The sequence below is a fragment of the Limulus polyphemus genome, unplaced genomic scaffold (assembly GCF_000517525.1).
Source record: "Limulus polyphemus unplaced genomic scaffold, Limulus_polyphemus-2.1.2 Scaffold8, whole genome shotgun sequence".
Taxonomy (NCBI): Eukaryota; Metazoa; Arthropoda; class Merostomata; order Xiphosura; family Limulidae; genus Limulus; species Limulus polyphemus.
This window is the reverse complement of record NW_013665618.1, coordinates 699,631-718,523: the sequence shown is the minus strand read 5'-3', so window position 1 is coordinate 718,523 and position 18,893 is coordinate 699,631. Positions and strand designations below refer to the sequence as shown.

General features: G+C 29.3%; 2 protein-coding genes across 5 annotated transcripts in view; one reads left to right on the top strand and one right to left on the bottom strand.

Annotated features, from left to right (window-relative positions):
- Nucleotides 1-11,338, top strand: part of LOC106478067 (PAB-dependent poly(A)-specific ribonuclease subunit PAN3-like) — a 66,407-nt gene extending 55,069 nt beyond the window's left edge. For 3 of the 4 annotated variants that reach the window (XM_022381521.1, XM_022381524.1, XM_022381518.1), the window contains exons 16-17: nt 1,405-1,543; nt 3,285-11,338. In XM_022381521.1, coding sequence (XP_022237229.1) covers nt 1,405-1,543; nt 3,285-3,440 — 295 coding nt within the window. In that variant the 3' untranslated portion in view covers nt 3,441-11,338. Of the gene's footprint in view, nt 1-1,404; nt 1,544-3,284 lie in introns of those variants that run through there. The other variant, XR_002609805.1, reaches the window with a different exon arrangement.
- Nucleotides 11,339-12,367: 1,029 nt separating this feature from the next.
- LOC106478122 (integrin-linked protein kinase-like) overlaps nt 12,368-18,893 on the bottom strand; it is a 42,334-nt gene continuing 35,808 nt past the window's right edge. Inside the window, exons 10-12 of the mRNA XM_022381534.1 lie at nt 18,058-18,157; nt 14,909-15,039; nt 12,368-13,309 (exon numbers count right to left, since the gene is read on the bottom strand). Coding sequence (XP_022237242.1) covers nt 13,163-13,309; nt 14,909-15,039; nt 18,058-18,157 — 378 coding nt within the window. The 3' untranslated portion in view covers nt 12,368-13,162. The remainder of the gene's footprint in view (nt 13,310-14,908; nt 15,040-18,057; nt 18,158-18,893) is intronic.

The window sequence follows — 18,893 nt, the reverse complement described above, 5'->3', positions numbered from 1 at the left end:
ATAATATTTCTTACACAAATTATGCTAATTATATTTTTCAAATAAAATGTTATTTATCTATAGTAGTAGTTTGCACTCAGACTGTTAAAATAGTTTGAGCGCAAGGTGCTTTTCATTTTAAGTATATAAATACTTTTCTTGATCTTATATTTTTCATATTTCATTTGCATAACCTCAAGAACATCCTAAATTAATATCAAAGTTTTTTAAGGTAAATATTTATATATTTTATTTTTCATTTTCTTTACCATATCACTAACTCTAGCTATTATTATCGATGAATAATGCAATGAAATTTTTATAATTAGGAAATAAAAAAAATGCATACCTTTTAATTTTTTGTAGAATATCTTTACAGATGTTTTACTTATATTCGTAATTTCAAGTCTTTTCCTTTTCACATATAGTTAGTTTTTAATGTTTTACTTTCCATTCTTGTTCTTTACCACAGTGCCCTCCAGGCATATTACAGTTTCATTGGGAGACATGCACAATCCACTTACCAGTTCCTAGCCACTAGGGCAATGGACCGTGGAGATTCCTTACCAATTGGACTTAGCACAATACATTGAGAAGTAGGGCAATGGTAACACTATCAATGTAGTATAGGTCACCCCTCAAATAACTACTGTGCCCTTCTCTTATAGTCAGAGTATGTCCAGCAGAATAGAGGTGAGCATACATCATACAATCTAATCACACCCTGAACACACTAAACATGTTGGTTCACCAACCACTTGAGTGCGGGTGCTCGGTTGGTCATGATCACATTCTGCTCGTCCCTACAACATTTCTGGTTCTTTCACCTTTCCCTCCATTTCATCTCGGGAAAAAAGTATGCTCTGGTTGAGACAAGGTGCAGTCTTCCACAAGTGTCACACTCCATGGGCTACCCATTGGATATTTCTAAAGGAAACTCATGTAGGTACATTTTTGCACTGGCCTCTCCATCACTTCGACATGGGACCCTGCATTTCTGTGTGAGGAAGTGAGTTATCATCTAGGAAGTCAACTTTTTTTTAATCTGAAAACGCATTTACAATAGAAATTAATTTCCACACACATTTTCACCTGACCTCCCCACTTCTGGTGCACATTTTTTTCTTTTCCTTGCCTCATCTGAGAATGAAGTTATCATGAATGCAAGTGCATAAGGGGAGCTACTGCACATGGAGGTTGTGTCACTGTCCTATTGGTTTAGGGCTTTTGTCACATGATGTCATCATGCACCAGTACAGTTCATGTAAAACACATGAATTTAGATGGCAGTTAGCTCAACGCGAGTGGTATAAAAGTCTCATAGGCAAATGTGCGAGATTTCAGATTAGGAAAATGTTAACTTTTTGCATCAGTTCTATGACTTTACATGTTAAAAGCACAGTATTGACTGATGATCTTCAATAGGTATCACATGGATCCTTCATGGGCTGAGACTGGAGATTGTTACCTGTTGAAGCTGTTTAGAGATTATCTGTTCCACCAGGTGACAGAAGATGGCAGGCCCTGGATAGACATGGCCCACGTTGTGCAGTGTTTGAATAAGGTAATTCAGGGCCATGTTTGTTTACTGATTGTGTATATTGTTAGCTCAGTTTGGAGAAAATATTTTAAAACATCTTGATGTAATCCTCTGTCTGTGAATCCAAAAGTAATAATTAATAATCTGTTTTGCTACTAGGGACTGTATTAAAAAGATGTAAAAGATCTAGAAAATTATATCATGATTTTAGGAAATGTTTTTATTGGAGAAACTGTAAAAATCTGTCTACCAACAGTAATGAACATAACTATCCTTCAAACTTCTTTGAACATAATGATAACCACTGGCCACAATTTATATTATTTTAACGTGTGTGTTTGAAGTAAAGGAAAGAAATGTCAGTTGAAATGAATTGAAAAAAACATTTTTCATTAAATTTTATACAGACTGCAGTATTAAATAGAATGAAATGAGTCTTAATTTATTTTGATATTACTGACTTTTTTTTGTGATGCACCCTATGTTACCAGTATATTTGTGCTTTGCATATTTCAGCATCCTTTCTGCTTGATGATGCTGAGTTAATTCAGTGAAACACTGCAATCCTTTTGAATTATATTTTAGTTCTGTATTGAACTTTTTTGTGTCTCATATAGTTGTAAAGCTAACCTTTTTTTGACAAAATCTGTCCCATGAAGACATGAATTAAATTTTAGTAGGTAAAATTAACAGTCTACAACATTTCCCATGAGTTGATTGTAAAATTTCTTCCCTAGCTTGTTTCTTAACTTGGATGAAATTAAAATTTACTGTAAATGTGATATGACTATTATTTTGCTTTCATAAACTTAAAATAAGACCCAAAACTTGAGAGCTTTTGAATAGTTGACTATTCTTCTTTGTTCTCCTGAAGAAGAATAGTCAACTATTTGAAAGAGCTCGGAGTTTTGGGTTTTATTTTAAGTTTATTACAATATATATGTGATCCTTTGTGCTAACTCTTTTATGAAGATTTTGCTTTCATAAACATTTGCTAAATTGTGATTATGTGTAAATGCATAAACTCTTCAAATATGAACTTTTTCAATTGTGATTTTAAGTACGTAACTCTGTATACTTTATAATGTGAGTTGTAGATGCTTTCAATCTGTTTTTAGTTTTGTTTTAAATATATAGATAGCATGTTAAACTGTCTGATAATGCATTCTCAATAAATCTTCAAGTTGCTTCATAGTTAATATTTCAAGTGACTTAAAGTTCATGCATAAACTAATTTAAAGTTTCACTTGTGTTGTTCATCTTCACTTAGATGTAAACACTTTTTGATAGTACAATATGTAGATTGTCAGTAATTATTGTAAATTGGTTGAATCAGGTTCTTATAATGTAGATACTGGATAAGTTTCAGTGTCAAAAAAAGTTCACTCACTTGAGTAAAGTTTTATGCTATTAATTTTGGGTATGTTTAATACACCATACCATAAAAAAAAAAAGCTAGATGCAAAAAGTACATAGATATACATACATTCATAAATACACATTGACCTAGAATGCCATAATTGGCTATTCGAGATGACTTTCTAAGACAGAATTCACTTGTACTTGTTAGTGAAATGTATTATAACAAGGTTAAAAAAATTGAAATTAGCTGTCCATTAAAACTTAAGATACACCTTTAAATTTCATCTTCAAAAACAGATGACAGAAAATTTTACATCAAAGTCTGTAATTGTATAAGACTGTAAGGATGATTAAAGCTGTTTTTCATAAAATTTATTTGTTACTTAAACTATTCCCACTACAGTTGGATCTTGGCTCCCTTGAAAAGATATGTCTCACATCTTGTGATGAACAGAATGTCCTAGTAGTCAGTTATGCTGAACTGAAACAGTGTTTTGAATCATCCTTCAATGAATTATTGGTTGCAACTACTGCTCAGAAGCCTCATGCTCCCACGTAGCCTTTGTAAGCATGAAAGAGAAAAAATTTATTACATACAGTATACCAGTCTGGGACCAGAGAAATGAAATATGTGGCCAATATAGAAAAACTCTAAGTCGTTTATATATTTTGTGCTCACTTACAACCAAATCTTCTTTGTGGAAGTGTGAATATTCAGACTTAAAGGCCTTGGACTCGAGAAAGAGTTGGTTATACATGGGAATTTTGGTGCACTACCCAAGTCTCATTTTGTCCAGTCAAAATCTAGCTGTGGGAAGAAATAGTATTTAACAGTTTAGAATACATAGATCCAGAAGGGTTCTACTTTCTCAATATCTACATTCTTAAATGAGTAAGTAGTACTTGCAGATGTTTTATCTATTAGGTATACATGTATTTTTCAAGTCTTGAAACTTCAGTTTTTACACTTTGTCATTTGCTGTAACATCTGATGCAATAAGCAGGTTTCATTTAGAACATAACATATAATACACCAATAATAATAAGAGCATATGTTCAAAGAAGGCTTTTTGAAATTATTTATATTCTATCATTTGTTGTTAATGTAAATTAAATTTGCCTTTTGTCATCTGCATGTTGAATATTAACTCAGGGATTGAAGAAATTGATAGTACTCAGTGTACTATTGATAGTCCTTAAAATATTAGTCATTAATAGGTAAATTGGAATGATATTCTTATACTGTTGTTAACCCAGTAATTTTTGATTTTGCAAGGTGGGCAGATAAATGTATTTGCCATTCAGTTTTAATGGTGTTTGCACAAAAGCAATTATGATTCAAAAGGTAGTGTAACAGATAAGAACATTATACACACCAAAAGAATCTTAAATGAATGGTTGGACAAAAACTGTACTACAGTAAGAAGTATTAGTGTTAGACCAAATATTTAATAAGATTCATCAAAAAAATTTTCAATTGTAAACTAGTGTAAAATGGAAGCATGATATAAACAAGAAAAAAAGAACATTTGGATTATTATTTTTATATTTATTTAATACACTTATAAGCATTTATCTTTCAGCCACTTTTTAATATCAAATTCTTAATTTAAATGACAAAGCAACAGAATGAATACTAGAAACTTACTCACTTCTCAATGAAGTGTTGATTTAGTGTTAAAACAATTACCTATGCCAAATATTATGTAAACCACATTTGTAGATGAAATCAATTTCTGAAGGAGATATGTTGTATGAAATTTATAGTCACAGCATAAGATAGAATTGGTAATACATTTTATTGTTACATATAGTAGGAAGATATACGTGCTTGAATACATTTTAGCACAGAAGTTTGCTATTCGAGATCTGTGCCAGATTCAGTGACTAGTCATTAGTTTTAAACAGTGTCAATTAATAGTTTTACAAACCTCTAATTTGTTTTTGCTCTCGATGTCATATCTTTTTTCTTACAGAATAAATTGTGATTATAATTGTGAAAAGATGGTAGTAAAAGCTTGAGTTTAGTATCAAATAATTCCTTTTATCATTCTGTGTTAGTAACTATTCCAGTTATGTAATATCACTGAATTTTTTAATTGAAATTTACTACTTTATTGTTCATAAAATTTGCTATAACACTGTTAACATGAAGTACTCTATCAAGTAATAATAATAATTTTTTTATGATAAAAGTTTACATAGTGGAAACAACATGTTTAGTTCCATTATTTAACTTTGTTTTTTTTAACTAACTTCTTTGTAGGTGCAGTTATCTAAGGTGTAAATTAAGACTGATTTTAGTTCCATTTACCTTTGTCAAAAATGACATTACAGCCAATATCATCATATATAACAAATCAGAAATTAGATTAAATTTAGAAAACAATTAAAGGCTTTTGCAAAATATATGAGTATTATATTAATATTTTATTTTTTAAAAAATAAAAAAACAACCCTGGTTGATATTCATTATAAATTAGAGAAAGTAATAATTAAATACCTGTATCAACAGGTGATAGCTTCGTACAGATTTAAATTTCACCGTAATATTACAAATAGTGAGAGGTGTACAAATTTATTTTTTTTATTTTTTTATTTGCTCCAGTTCGATTTTTGGGTGTACTCTCTATATGTTGTTAAGTTGTTCTGATATTGTCATGGAAGTTTGTTTGGTATATGAAGGTTCAGAAAGTTGAGGAAATGAATTGATTTATTTACCACTGCCTAGCAGCAAGATTTCTTGTACATGGAAAGGCCATGAATAAGGTTAATGATTTTGCTGTAGTATACATGTATAGAATACTCTTTTAAAAATAAATATTTTGTTATATCTCAAGCCAGTGGTGGGGAAAAAAAGCTTAATATCATATGTTCAGAAGTTTTTACATGTCTGTGAAGTTTTATTTTTAATGTCATGAAGTGTACATATATATATATATATAAGTAGAAACAACTTATTTTGTGGAGTAACAGGTTGTAAAAATGTATGGTTTAATACATATATTTGGTAAATGGTTGAAAGAACAACTGAGAGCACCAAACTGTGTATAAAATTTCATTTAAAGTGTGTTTTTGGTCATACTTTGAAGACTATTATGTCATGTAGCATACACAGATTTTATGCTATTCTGACGTGGAAATAAAATAATACTTACTGTTTTTACGCTTGAGTGTCAGCTCTGCTTTGGGGCTGTTTTACAGGATGGGCTGTGTTGTAATAGATGCATAGTTCTGCATTACAAGTACCATGTTATTTTAGAATCTGTGGCTCCGAGTGTAGAATATTAACCTTATATACAAAATAGGGATATAAACACGCATCCCACTCAAGATGCATGCATGTGAATGCTCCATTACACACTGAGTATCTGCCTATTTCTTTTTAGGCTGAAAGATAACTAAGTATATTGTTAAGAAATCCAGTATTTACCCTAGCAATAGCTCTAAAAAAAATTTTAAATGCATCAAGAGTAAGAACTAGGCAATATACGTATGATCATCAATTATGTCTCTTGAGATAATCAACTAGTGATTCCTGGTTATTACTATTTTTGATTATTTCAAATACCCAGTAGTTGAAATACTGCCATTAGGATTTTTCATCATTGTTTTTGATCAAGTCAGATTTGTTCAGCTTAATTGATTAGTGTAATGACTCACAAAAATAATCAACTAATTGAAATTGGGTTTATGATCATTACTTTTTCAATCATTCCAAGTATCCAAGTAATAGATATATTTCCATTACATTTGTTGTTAAGCACAAGCTACACAATTGGTTATCTGTGCCTCACCAACTGTGGATATTCAAAAACAGTTTTTTAATCTTACAAGTTTTTTTTTCAGCCATTCCAGGAAAATAATGGATTAGTTGAATGTACTTGATTAATGAGCCTAATGATTAATCAGTTAGAAATTTCAGTAATTGCCTAGCTCTAATCAACACTAGGGTTTGCATAGATTCCATTTTTGCACCCTGGGGTTAAAGTTAAATATTGTGTTCTTAGTGAGAACAATATACTGGATCTGTTTCTTTTTGAATTATTCCAGGATCTGTAGTCTTAGTGCAGCAAAGTTTCTATATTTTGATTATAGGTATTTGAATGGAGTATGGATGACATTTACCAGGATATATGTTTTTTTCTTTTACTGCAATTTGTGGTTGTGAATACACTGTAACTGCCATGTTGTATAAGATTCTGCAGTTTTGAGTGCAGTTGTATGACTTGTACTCCTGAGTGCATAGTGACTTTCATGTACTGTATGTAGAGTGTGTTTGTGTTATTGTAAACTTGAATTTTATGGTTCTAAAACATAGCTGTTAAGACGTAAATGGTACTTGATCTCAGAACTAGCATCCATATTAAGACTAACATTTATGGGTGCATATGGACTATGTGGTACAAGCAACCAAAAAGATTCTTGTCAGTGCTGTGTATTTGACACATGCTTACAGTATGGATAACACCTTTGTTAAAACACTAAATAACATAAGTGTACTGTAAGATTACATAGGTAGTTGAAAAATCTGGAATTTGGCACGTGACTGCTGATCATAATTTAAATATTTTATTAACCTAAGCACAAGTCTTTGCCCGGGATTCTTTTATCAAAATATCTTAATATTTTTTAAGTGGATATGAGTTTTGTAATGAAATGTTGCCAAGAGGGTTAGTTAGATTTAAAATGTATGTTTTAATGAGTCCTAAGGTGTGTTCTTTGAGGTAAATTAGCATTTAATGATCCATTAATATGTATATACTGTTCTGAAAAGTATAACATCTTGAGAGTCACCTTTGATAGTAATCCTGTTTAAATGTTTACATTTTTGGAGAAATGTTGCATGTTTTGGTCATAATTGGTCTTGAAATGTGTTCATAAATTCCTACTGTAATTTTAGCAAACCTCAGAGCCACAATATGCATAGTGTATAAAAAGTTAAGAGGTGTTTATAGTAAATGCAGGTGTCTGTCTCTAGCTGTAGATGAATTACATTTTTGCATTTAAAATGAATACTGACTATGTGAGTGAATCAGTTATCAAAAGATTCCTTTAGAATTCAGAGAGGTCTTTCCTGAAGATTAATTATAATATTTTAAAAATTGTTTCTTTTTACAAACATAAACATACAAAAATGAAATAAAACAACAAATAAGTTTTAAAATGTAAAACAAACTGTTTCTAATGAAACATAGAAATTTAACCCAGTGCAGGATAATTATCCTAGAATACTTTTTTTCTTTTTGCCTTTGATAGTTCTAATTGCTCAAGTGCTAGCTAGGTTGTTTTACTCTAGCAGTTTTCTGATTTTACAGTGCTGGATGGAAATGTTAGACGTATGCAACTTTTAAAACTGGATGATATTTTCAAGTGGCTGTTAGAAGTCAAACATAATTTAGTTTTTAAATAGAATTTTCTAAAGGAATTTTTTCGTAAAATATACTTGTGTGTGTGTATATATACGGTTCAAAAATGTGTTTTTTTAGCATGAAAGAATAATCACAAAATAGTTTCTTTGCAGTTTTTCCAAATTTGTGGTAAGAGTATAAGATTATGAATTACATGCCAGTGTAAATAATGAAGAAATGCACCTGGTTATAATATAATGATCAAATATGCAGTTTATTGAAGTTCCCAATGTTAGAATGGAGGGTAATTACTGAACATGAATTATGTTTCTGCAACTAACATCCAGGATGAGTAAGTGTCAATCATGCAAAACTAATAAATGTTCATTTTTATATAGGTTTTGTATTTTTGGATTGAAATAGATGATTGACATGAATTACAGATTTTCTAATTCTTGTGTGTCATGGGTTTATGTATTCAAAATTATGCACAACAGAAAAGAAAATGTGAACTAAAAAAACTAATATGTAAGTTGCACTGTAACTGCTGTGAGACTTTATGAAGCTCATTTATTTATGACCAAAAATATCTTGTTTGTTTTTAAACAGTGTTATAGAAGATATCTAGCACATAAAAAAAATGAAGTGTTGATTACAAATTTACATTGTTGCCTTCAAAGTAAGGATTTTCTAAATTACCCTTCGGCCATAAATAGCTTGAAGCTATGAAACTCAATGACTGTAAATATGCTCATAGCTTTCACATTTTGTTGATGTATATTACATGAAATCATTTTGATACATAAAACTGAAATATTTCTTTCCACAATTTTGTAATTTAAAAAATTAGTAATAGAATTATGCAAATATATAATGAATTCTAATAGCCAGTTATTAAAGTAATCATAATTAGAATAATGTAAATTGATACTAAGATGTCTCAAAAATAGATATAAGAGTGGGAACATTATTTTGTTTTTAACGGTTTCCAGTATGTGGTGCTTATACCTAAATATATTTGTATGTAAAAGGCTACAGTGTTCCAAAGAAAAGTTATTTTTATAGATTGTTTCCAGTTTATAGTTTGCTAAAATTATTTCGGCTGAGGTTTCAATCTAATACTAAAATCTTGCTGATTTTTGTTTTTATTATTCAATTGTAAAAAAGTATGAAATATCTAATATTAGGTGTACGAATGGATTTTTTTATTTTTTTTTTTCTATAAAGTTGTAATTGTACATGAAACCATTTAACAGGTGTATTCTAAAATATTTTGTACATTTTGGAAGAACAGAGTAGTTGAAATAGTGTAAAATTTTATAAAAATGCATTTTAGTTTCACTAAAAATGTTCAGATACAGTGCAAGTAAATCAAAATTTAAGATCAGGCAGTAGGTACTTCCAACTTTTTTTGCCTGTCAGTGTTGGAGTTAAAAACTTCTGTGTGAAATTGTTTCAAAAATACTTTCTATTCTTTGTTACACATATATTTCATTACTTTTAAAATATATCCCAGTTTGTTTTTGCATTTATGATTATTTTTATAACCTATATCTATAAATTTTTATTTAATATCATTCATAACAATTCAACTCTGTCAGTTCCTTAAACATAATTTTGTAATTGTATTCCTCTGTTCTTGATATCTCGGAAGTGTAAACTTTTTTCTTTTCAATAGGATAACAGTATAAATGAACAAATTACTTTAAGATAAGAATGTGTACTGGAAAGCACAAAATAGTGAAGGAAACATTGCAAACCCAAGTTTTTTTGTTTTGTTTTTAATTGAAAAGGGTTAGAATACCAGTATATTAAATCTATTTGAAAAATCTGTTTTTGAATTGTAGAAAGCTTTACCCTATAAATTTTTTATACTCCTCAATTCATTTTGGTTTGAAACAGATGTAGAATACAAGCTACATATTATTTCAGACAGTAATAGACCAGTGTATTAGTTTGAATACATACATCCAGTGTTTACATATAATCTATTTCAAACAATTAATTGAAGCTCAGTAGTATTTTGCTTTACATGTTTTGTTGTGAAAAGGTAACCCAAACTTTTACTATGACAAAGAACAGCTTTTGTAGCTATAAATGAATGTTTATTTGTTCAAGTGATATTCTGGATCTCAAAAAAAGTGAAAACTAGCTTTTAAAGAAATCAGTTTATGTTAATAACTAAGTTGTAGTTCTAAAAGAAAATTTGTTGTACTGAAGTTTTCATTTTGACAAAGAAAAAAAATATATTGGGGGGGGGGGTCAATTTTACATGTGAAGCTTGGAGCTGATAGTATTTCTGTAACCATAGTGATTTAGTAACTTACATTAATACACAGACAATCGCTTAAGTATAATGGTGTTACTTTAGGTGAAAAGCTATAAATGAACTGTTTTCAGTCTTTCATCGAAGTTTAAAAATGGTCATTTGAAATAAATTTGGGTAAGAGATATAACAGTTAATTCACATACAGAACTCCCTCAAAGATAAACATGAAAGATTGTGTTATTTAATTTTACTGATGATTATAGATGGTGCAAAGAAAGAATATATAGCTTTAAAATTTTAAATCTTCAGCATTTTCTTTTAGAAAATGTACTTATTAATTCATAAAAGTTCAATGCTACATAAAAATTTTAAATGCTGCAACTGTATCTGTAGTTAATTTTATCCTGTCGCCTTAATTAAGTCTCATTATCTCAGAGAAAGATTTGAACTCCTATCCTTATATTGGTATGGAAAGTTAGGGCAGCTTATAAATATCAACAACCAATCACATAGAAGCAACTGTTGTGGCATAAAGTTACTTAAATGGGCAGGAACCAATTATACTTAAGAACATTTTCCTAGATTCACTCAGTTATATTATAGCTATGGCTGAGTGTATGACTTGGAAAATTTTATTAAATAGAATTAGTTACTGGCAGTTTGTGTTGCACATAGGTGTATCTGTCTTGGAGAATCTAGTGTAAGAAGAGTAAGGATTGATTTTGGTTGTAGGATTACATAATGGTACCTGTATATTAAAATTGAGCACATGTTTGTACAAATGTTTGATGGAAACTTATTTTTATGTGAATACCAATAAATTTAGAATAACATTGATTTTACGTATGTCAGTGTTGATTTTGTACGTCATTACTACTAATGAATTTATTTTTGAACTCAAACCTTTTACTTGATACTTCCACATGAAAAAATCAGTTTGGAACAAACCTGTTTATTCCTGTAGTAATTCAAAGGTTGGTAATAATCATATTTCAAATTGAATACTATTCTGCATATATTATACAAGTAAAACTTTATTTTAAACTTAAAACATATTTTGTAAATACAGACAAAAACCCTGCACAGTTTTTAAAAAAAAATACATTCACAGCTAGTAATATCGGTTCCCTGTGAAAACACGTCATTAACCACAGTTTTTTAAACTATACAAAAGTTCCTTTGAAAATAGGATATTGTAATAATACAGTATCCACATTAAGTTACAAAAGTATACCATGTCTCAAGTTTCAAAAGATCATTTTTTGGATAAAATATAAATTGTTTTTTAAATTCTGTATGGTGATGAAACATTTTTTTTACTGCATTTATAAATAAAAACAACAACATAATAAACAGACTAGTCTTGATATACAGTCAAAATATCAACACCATTATTTTGCATAAAGTGTAATAAACTAAAGCTGCCACTTTAATGAGAACAAAACTTGTAACTCAAGTGTTGATTTTTTTTTTTATAAAAGATAATGAAGATACAAATTAATTCAATGAATTTTTCATATATGTGAAATTATTTGGAGTAAAACAACTTTTGACTGTTTAAAAATTTTTTAAAAATCATGGTTTCAAGCAACATTTTTACAGTGAATGTTTTTCATAACAATCTGACATTAAGTAGCATTTACTAACCCTCATATGAGTTACAACAGTATTCAATAAATGAAAACAAAACCTAATAATTTCAGATCTGAATACAATAAATCTATTAATGAATTTTTTGCTTTATTTATATGGAACAACTGAGCACATTACTTTGATGTTAAAATAACCCTCTTGATATACAATTACATGTGTTTGCAGAAATGTCTTTTAATAGTTTGACACAATTTTCTAGTTTTTATCCCTAGGATGCATAGGAGGGGTCTCTTGGACCCAGCCAGTACATTCCATTTATGTATAGTTGTTACCCATAAATCTTAGGGTTAAGTAAATCTATTGCACTAAAGTACCCTAGAAAATAAAAATTCATTAACTGGACTGAAAACTAAATTTTTCTTATAGATAACTTTTCTTTCTGGAAAAAAACAGTATAGTGTCTGGTCAGTTTTTCAGTAATGAAAAATTAATATACGTAACAAATATATCTGTACTAATTTGTTAAACACGTACACCAATACCCAATCCTCCCTCCCTTTCTTTTTTAAATGACAGTTGTTAAGGTTATGATAAGATACAATAAAATTTATTATGTTTTTTTAAACAGAAACAACCTTAAATGTAAACAACTTGTTAATAAGCTCGATTGTACAACATTAGCTTTTAAAGCCAGTGTATCAGTTTTTATAAATTCAAACTTAAGTGATTCGAAATTAACACTTTCACCTTACACCCTTGTAATCTTTCTAAAGAGTTGAGTTACAGGTAAAAATCATGCTTCCTCTGAAATTTACTAAATTCGTTCTTAACACTCAATGACAAATTAATCTAAACTAGAAAGCCATACCATACAAAGACAAATCATGGTTAAAATATAAAGTGTAAATAATAATCTTGTCAATTTGAAGCCAAAGATACATCAAGAGTATATTATGGTTTGTAGAAAATATAATTTAATGAAAGGATTATTTTTGTTATTAAATGGAAGTGACAAAAATTTCGAAGTTTTGTTGTAGCTGCACTAAAGTTTCAGTTACACACATCTTTTTACTGCTTCATCTTCTCTAAAATTGGAAGCACCATATCAAAGGTTGGACGTTTTCCAGGGTCTTCATTCATACAAATACGTATCAAGCGAGCCATGTGTTGAGAAATGCCTGGTGGTATACTAATCCGCAATCCTTCTAGAGCAACCTAGAAGAAGACAAAAAACAAACAAAAGTAGTTGGTTGAAATATTATGATACTTTTAGTATTAAACATACATACATTTATATAGTTGAAAGTCAAATATGTATATATATATTATTGTCAAATTGAACACAAAAACTGAAATGTCAATCTTTTCACCTTACAAAAAATAAAAATAAATATACACAAATCAAAAGTTGAAGGCATTCACAAAAAGACTTGTGATCGTGTTTTGTATTGATTGATAAATGGGATATAATTAGTTTAAAAAATATATTTAATTATTGGTAATTCATGACTAAACAATTTACTTAAACACAAGTTAAAATAACACTCACACAGTTAATGTAAAGGACATACATACACACAGATATATGACACAAGTCAAGAAACATTTTCTACAAATATTTTTTGTGCCAATTTAAAAATAATGCATGGATCGAACAGTACATAACTATTGTTTGCCTTGTTGAATTTCCCACAAAGCTACTCTAGAGCTACCTATCTAACCTAGTCATCCCTAATATTGAAGTGATACAGTAAAAAGAAGGTAGCTTAGCAACACCACCCACTCCCAACTCTTAAGCTACTTTTTATGCTAATGAACATTAGGATTGACAGTTACAATAACATTCAAAGGACCCCCCCATGACTGAAAGAACAAGCATGTTTATGACAGGTTTCAATCTTGTGAGTTGAGCACCCTAATGTCCAGGCCTTGCATTGGTATCTATGCAAGAAAAGTACAAAACATTAATATCACAAGTTATTATTTGCAATAGGGGCCTAAAAGAAAACCATAACTATCTGTCAACAAAGTAGCAAAAAAGCACAAATAGCAGAAGTGCTTTGATGAAGAAGAATATCTAGTATTGGCCTTGTATTTTTTAAACTATTATAATGTTAAAACAGCTTTTACTTAACATTTTATGTAAAAATGTTACTGGGTAATTTATTTTAAGTAGGAAGCAATGCATGGCTAAAATAGCAGGGAATTCATATGCATAATCTGAAAGAGTAAATATTTAACACTATCTTACTAAAAAGTTGTACATACATATGTAAAATGTCTCAAAGTAAGGAAAAATTAGTTTTATTGATATAATTTTCCAAATCTGAACATTTATAATACTCTACCACAGTTCTAATAATATACAAGTATTTTAAATCAATTTTATGATAAATTATTGAAACTTAAAAAAGAAAATAATTAAAAGCCAGTAAAAAAGTATTTGGGACTATCCTGACTATTACAGAGAGAGAGAAGAAAAAAAAAAAAAAGAAACTTATAAAATTTCTCCTGCTACAAGAAACATTTATTTTAAATGTAATGTCTTAACTGACAGTCTTCATAAATCTTTATTTTAACCAGATTAAACACCTATCATAGCTATTATAGAAACAGAGAAGCATATTATAACCTTACAAAATTCTCTTTTTTTAACCCCCCATGTACTACTTGAACTTGTATATTAAAAGCTAAATTAGAGACATTTTTGAGTTGTCCCAGTGAAATAAGTTTGATATTAAGATAAGTGTAATAGGATATATATACATGTCTGTATATATATAGACACACACACATGTGCACTTGAAAACTAACCTTCATTCCTATTTCCATAGGAGACTGGTCAGAAAATGGTACCTCTCGAGTAAACATCTCCCACAGTAAGATAGCATAACTCCACATGTCAGCAGCTTTCACGTTAATATCTTCTTGTTTCTTCTGAAGAGCTATGCAATATATATATATATATAAAAAACACTTTATGAGAATTAAAGTTGGAATATTGCTAAATGCATGCAAACACCACTGTATTTTGCTGTACAACAATGTTTTTGCCCCACCAAAATCACAATAACTATATTTATAAAATATTATCATATATATTAGTTTAGTGTTGAGACCAAATTTAAACAGATCTATGCTTTTGGACTGTATTTACTATCTCATGAAACCAAAATATTATTATACTATTGAAATACAAAACCTAAAAATTAATTAAATGTGTCTCGGAACACATTATACACTCTATTTTTAAAATAATTTTAATTAACTTTTCATTTTGAAAGTATTAATATATACAATTTTTTATGAAAGTTCTTACAAAATTTTGAATCTTTTTTTTGTTTGAGCAGTGATTAATTTGAGACATTAGTTTTACATCTGTAAAATAATTTGAGTAATACAATAGATTGCTGAAACTTTAAGTTTCCTAACAAGGTAAAACTGCAGTCCACAGCAGAAGGTATGGCCAATCAAGTAATGCATTAGGCCACTAAGTCACAGATTATCTTTTCAATTTAAGTGGTCAATGACAACTCAGGACTTTATCAATAATGTGATTCAAGGATGAAACGTCAGTGCCGGGCTGCCCTTGATGTTTATGGTGACCATATTCCATATTGAAGTGAAATGTCAAACTGCAAAGGTGTAAAACCAATCTTTTCAAATGTCCATTTATAAGCATAGACAAAATTAACAATCATTTGCATTTCACATTACATCACTAATCATTAAATGCCCAATTTACACAAAAAGTTAAATGAGGAAGGTAACTGATATTATTTTGTATGTGATTTTCCCTTGTCACTGTTAAGATAATGCAAATATTGCCCCTTAACAGTTTTGAGTATTATGGTAATTTCAAACTCCTAGATAAAAAATTTGGAATTGTAATATAGCCTGAATTGTATGTTCAACAATCTACAAACATTTCTTTTTTTCAGATACCAATGAAGTGCTTTTTGTCTACATTTTTTTGTGACAAAGTTGAGTCAAAAACTATGATTCTCATTCATTAAAGCCAGTTTTTCATTCTGAAATATTTTATTAAAAATTATAAGTGGTCCTTTTACTACATACATTAATTCCCTGGCTTGTTAGATGCACTTAAAAATCCATTCAATAAAAGCATTAAACTCAAATGTAGGCCAGAACTTACAAGGGTTTTTTTTATATATCAGAACACTCATTACAGGACATTGAAATGTTTGATGACTCAAAGAAGCTTTTTATGGATGAATTTGAAATTTAATAACACTACATTTCTTGCCTGTTCCACATTATAAAATCTATCTACATTAAACTATATTTGCTATATTTTCTTTTGTTGAACTGGTAGCATTGTAAGGACTGTAGGCAAAAAAGTACATATTCAATTCTAAATTAGCAAATTCAGAAATGACAAAAACAAATGCTTTTCTTTGTGCCATATGATGAATAAAATGATTCATATTTAAAAGTATCAAACAATCTTTCTGTATTTTGGTGTGAAAACATTTAGAAATTATCACTTTTTATGTAATAGTGAATGAAGTAGTAAAAGTTTATATGTTCAATATTAATACACTGCAAAATATTTTATTCGTTTAGTGAACAGTCACTTTTAGAACAACTACAAATTAAAACTATATAATTTAAATAATTAATCAAAGCTGTTTCACTCAATCATATTTTTGCAGTTTTTTTTGTACAAAATACAAATACAACTGTAAGGAGTAACAATGATAATGTGCCTTTCTGGGGAATGCCTGGCAAGTCTTCCCTTTGAGGAATACCTTTGTTAGTAATATATTTCACGTAAGTCACATAAACTTAACAATAAATACCAAGTTTGTAACATTACTTATCAAAATTTATAGCTATGAAATACCTTTTACATTTTGTGGAATTAATTATGCACACACTTTTTGAAAACAGTTATAAAGAGATTTTGTTTTAAACTTTAGGAGGAAGAATACTGAACAAAATGGACTCACTGACATATTGAAAAACACTTTCAATTCAAAAAGAGGTAACACTGTCAAAAACTCTCCTGTATTCACTGAAATAATTATATCTATGTCAGAGATTAGTGAAATTCTATACAAATATACCGAATGTTAATTGAATATTACAATAATTGTTTTTCAATTCCAAGCTCTTTGAACTACTTCCTCCACTGTCAGTCATGCTAAATCTGATAGACATGATTATGCATCATTGTTTGAAACCACAATTTTCATTATAATAAGCTCATGCATAGGATGGTAAAGTCAATCTTATATCACAGATCTTGACAAAGTTTTCATAGCCCCTCTACATAATGTGGATGCTTCATTTAAGGAGACCAAAGTCACAAAGTCCATTGGAGCGGAACTGGGGAACATGAATAAGATTGGTGTGATCCTAGTTTCTTCAGCCATCTTTCTTTTGGAAACAGCTGGAAATCTGAGAACGTTTGGTCTGTGGGCCTTTATCATTTTCAAATACTTGTTTATTATCTTCTTAATGGTAAAATAGATATTCCAAACTTTATTGCAGTAAACTCTATCTTTCACTTTATGGATGAGGGTATTGTGGTGAGTTGGCACAAGGTGTGGTTTTGGAGTCCATTCCAGTCTTAAATACTCTGTTATGAGAGTTTGTCTGCTTCCATGGAGAATGTTGAAGACTCCCTTCTTCAAAAGTCTTTTGGTTCTACTTAGTTTCACAATCTTGATATGAATGTTTCTTTCTGGTGGCATTTCACTGTTCAATGGTCAGTAATTCACAATGAACCAAATATGTATAGATGCTACACATGTTACAACTCGCACCTGCAGCAATTCACCACTGCACTAGCATAAGCAAATTATTTTCATAAAGTGTGATTAACTCCACCATGTAAAAGTTTATTACACAAAGTACTAAACCTTAAAAATATAAACCAGAGTTACAACTTAATGAACCTAATCATATGTTTAACATCTAAAACCTAATAAACCAACCTTCTGGAGCCATCCATGCTGGACTATACATTTTTCCTTTTTCTTGGAAAGAGAACTTTGCATCAGCCATGTTAATACGTGCTGTCAGATCATCGTCAATCTAGGGTTAAAGTAATTCTATATACATATACATTGTTACTTCAAAGAAAGAAGTACAATTACAGTAAAATAATAAGTGAAGATATGAACAAGGAAATAGATATGTATTTTAGAAATGTTACTTCCATTACTTGACCGAGTCTTTCAACTGAAATTCCTTAGTTATAATGAAAAAACAATAACTCTGAAATTAGCAATCTATAAAAATTTCAAATAAAGCCAATTTAAGTCTTTACTAAAACAATAACTATGCTGTAATTATTTTGCAATACAAAAGTATAATTTTTTTTGAATTAATGAAATTTTTTTTATTATTATTTAAATACTAAACTAAAATATGAGCATTGTCAGAGTTTTAAATATGATTGGAATAAGGATTCTTCTACAGTAAGTGTCTGTGAATTATTGGCAATAAATTTGACAATAAATGGACAGCCCAAACTCCATGTGTTTTAAAGTAATATATTTAAAACAAGTCATTTTATTAATTTCATTTAAAAGTCAAACTATGTACAAAAATTCCTTACAGAATGGATATCACAGTTGTATCTCAAACTCTAAATAATTCACTTTTCTTGTCAAAAGTCCACTTTGGTTGATCCAATAACTTTAGAACCCAATTGACAATATGAACTATATTTCTCTACTTTTATCATAATAGTATCAGTGAATAATTCACTTACAGTACCCTGTGGGTTACCACAGTTGTATCTTGAACTTCAAATAATTGTCTCCTT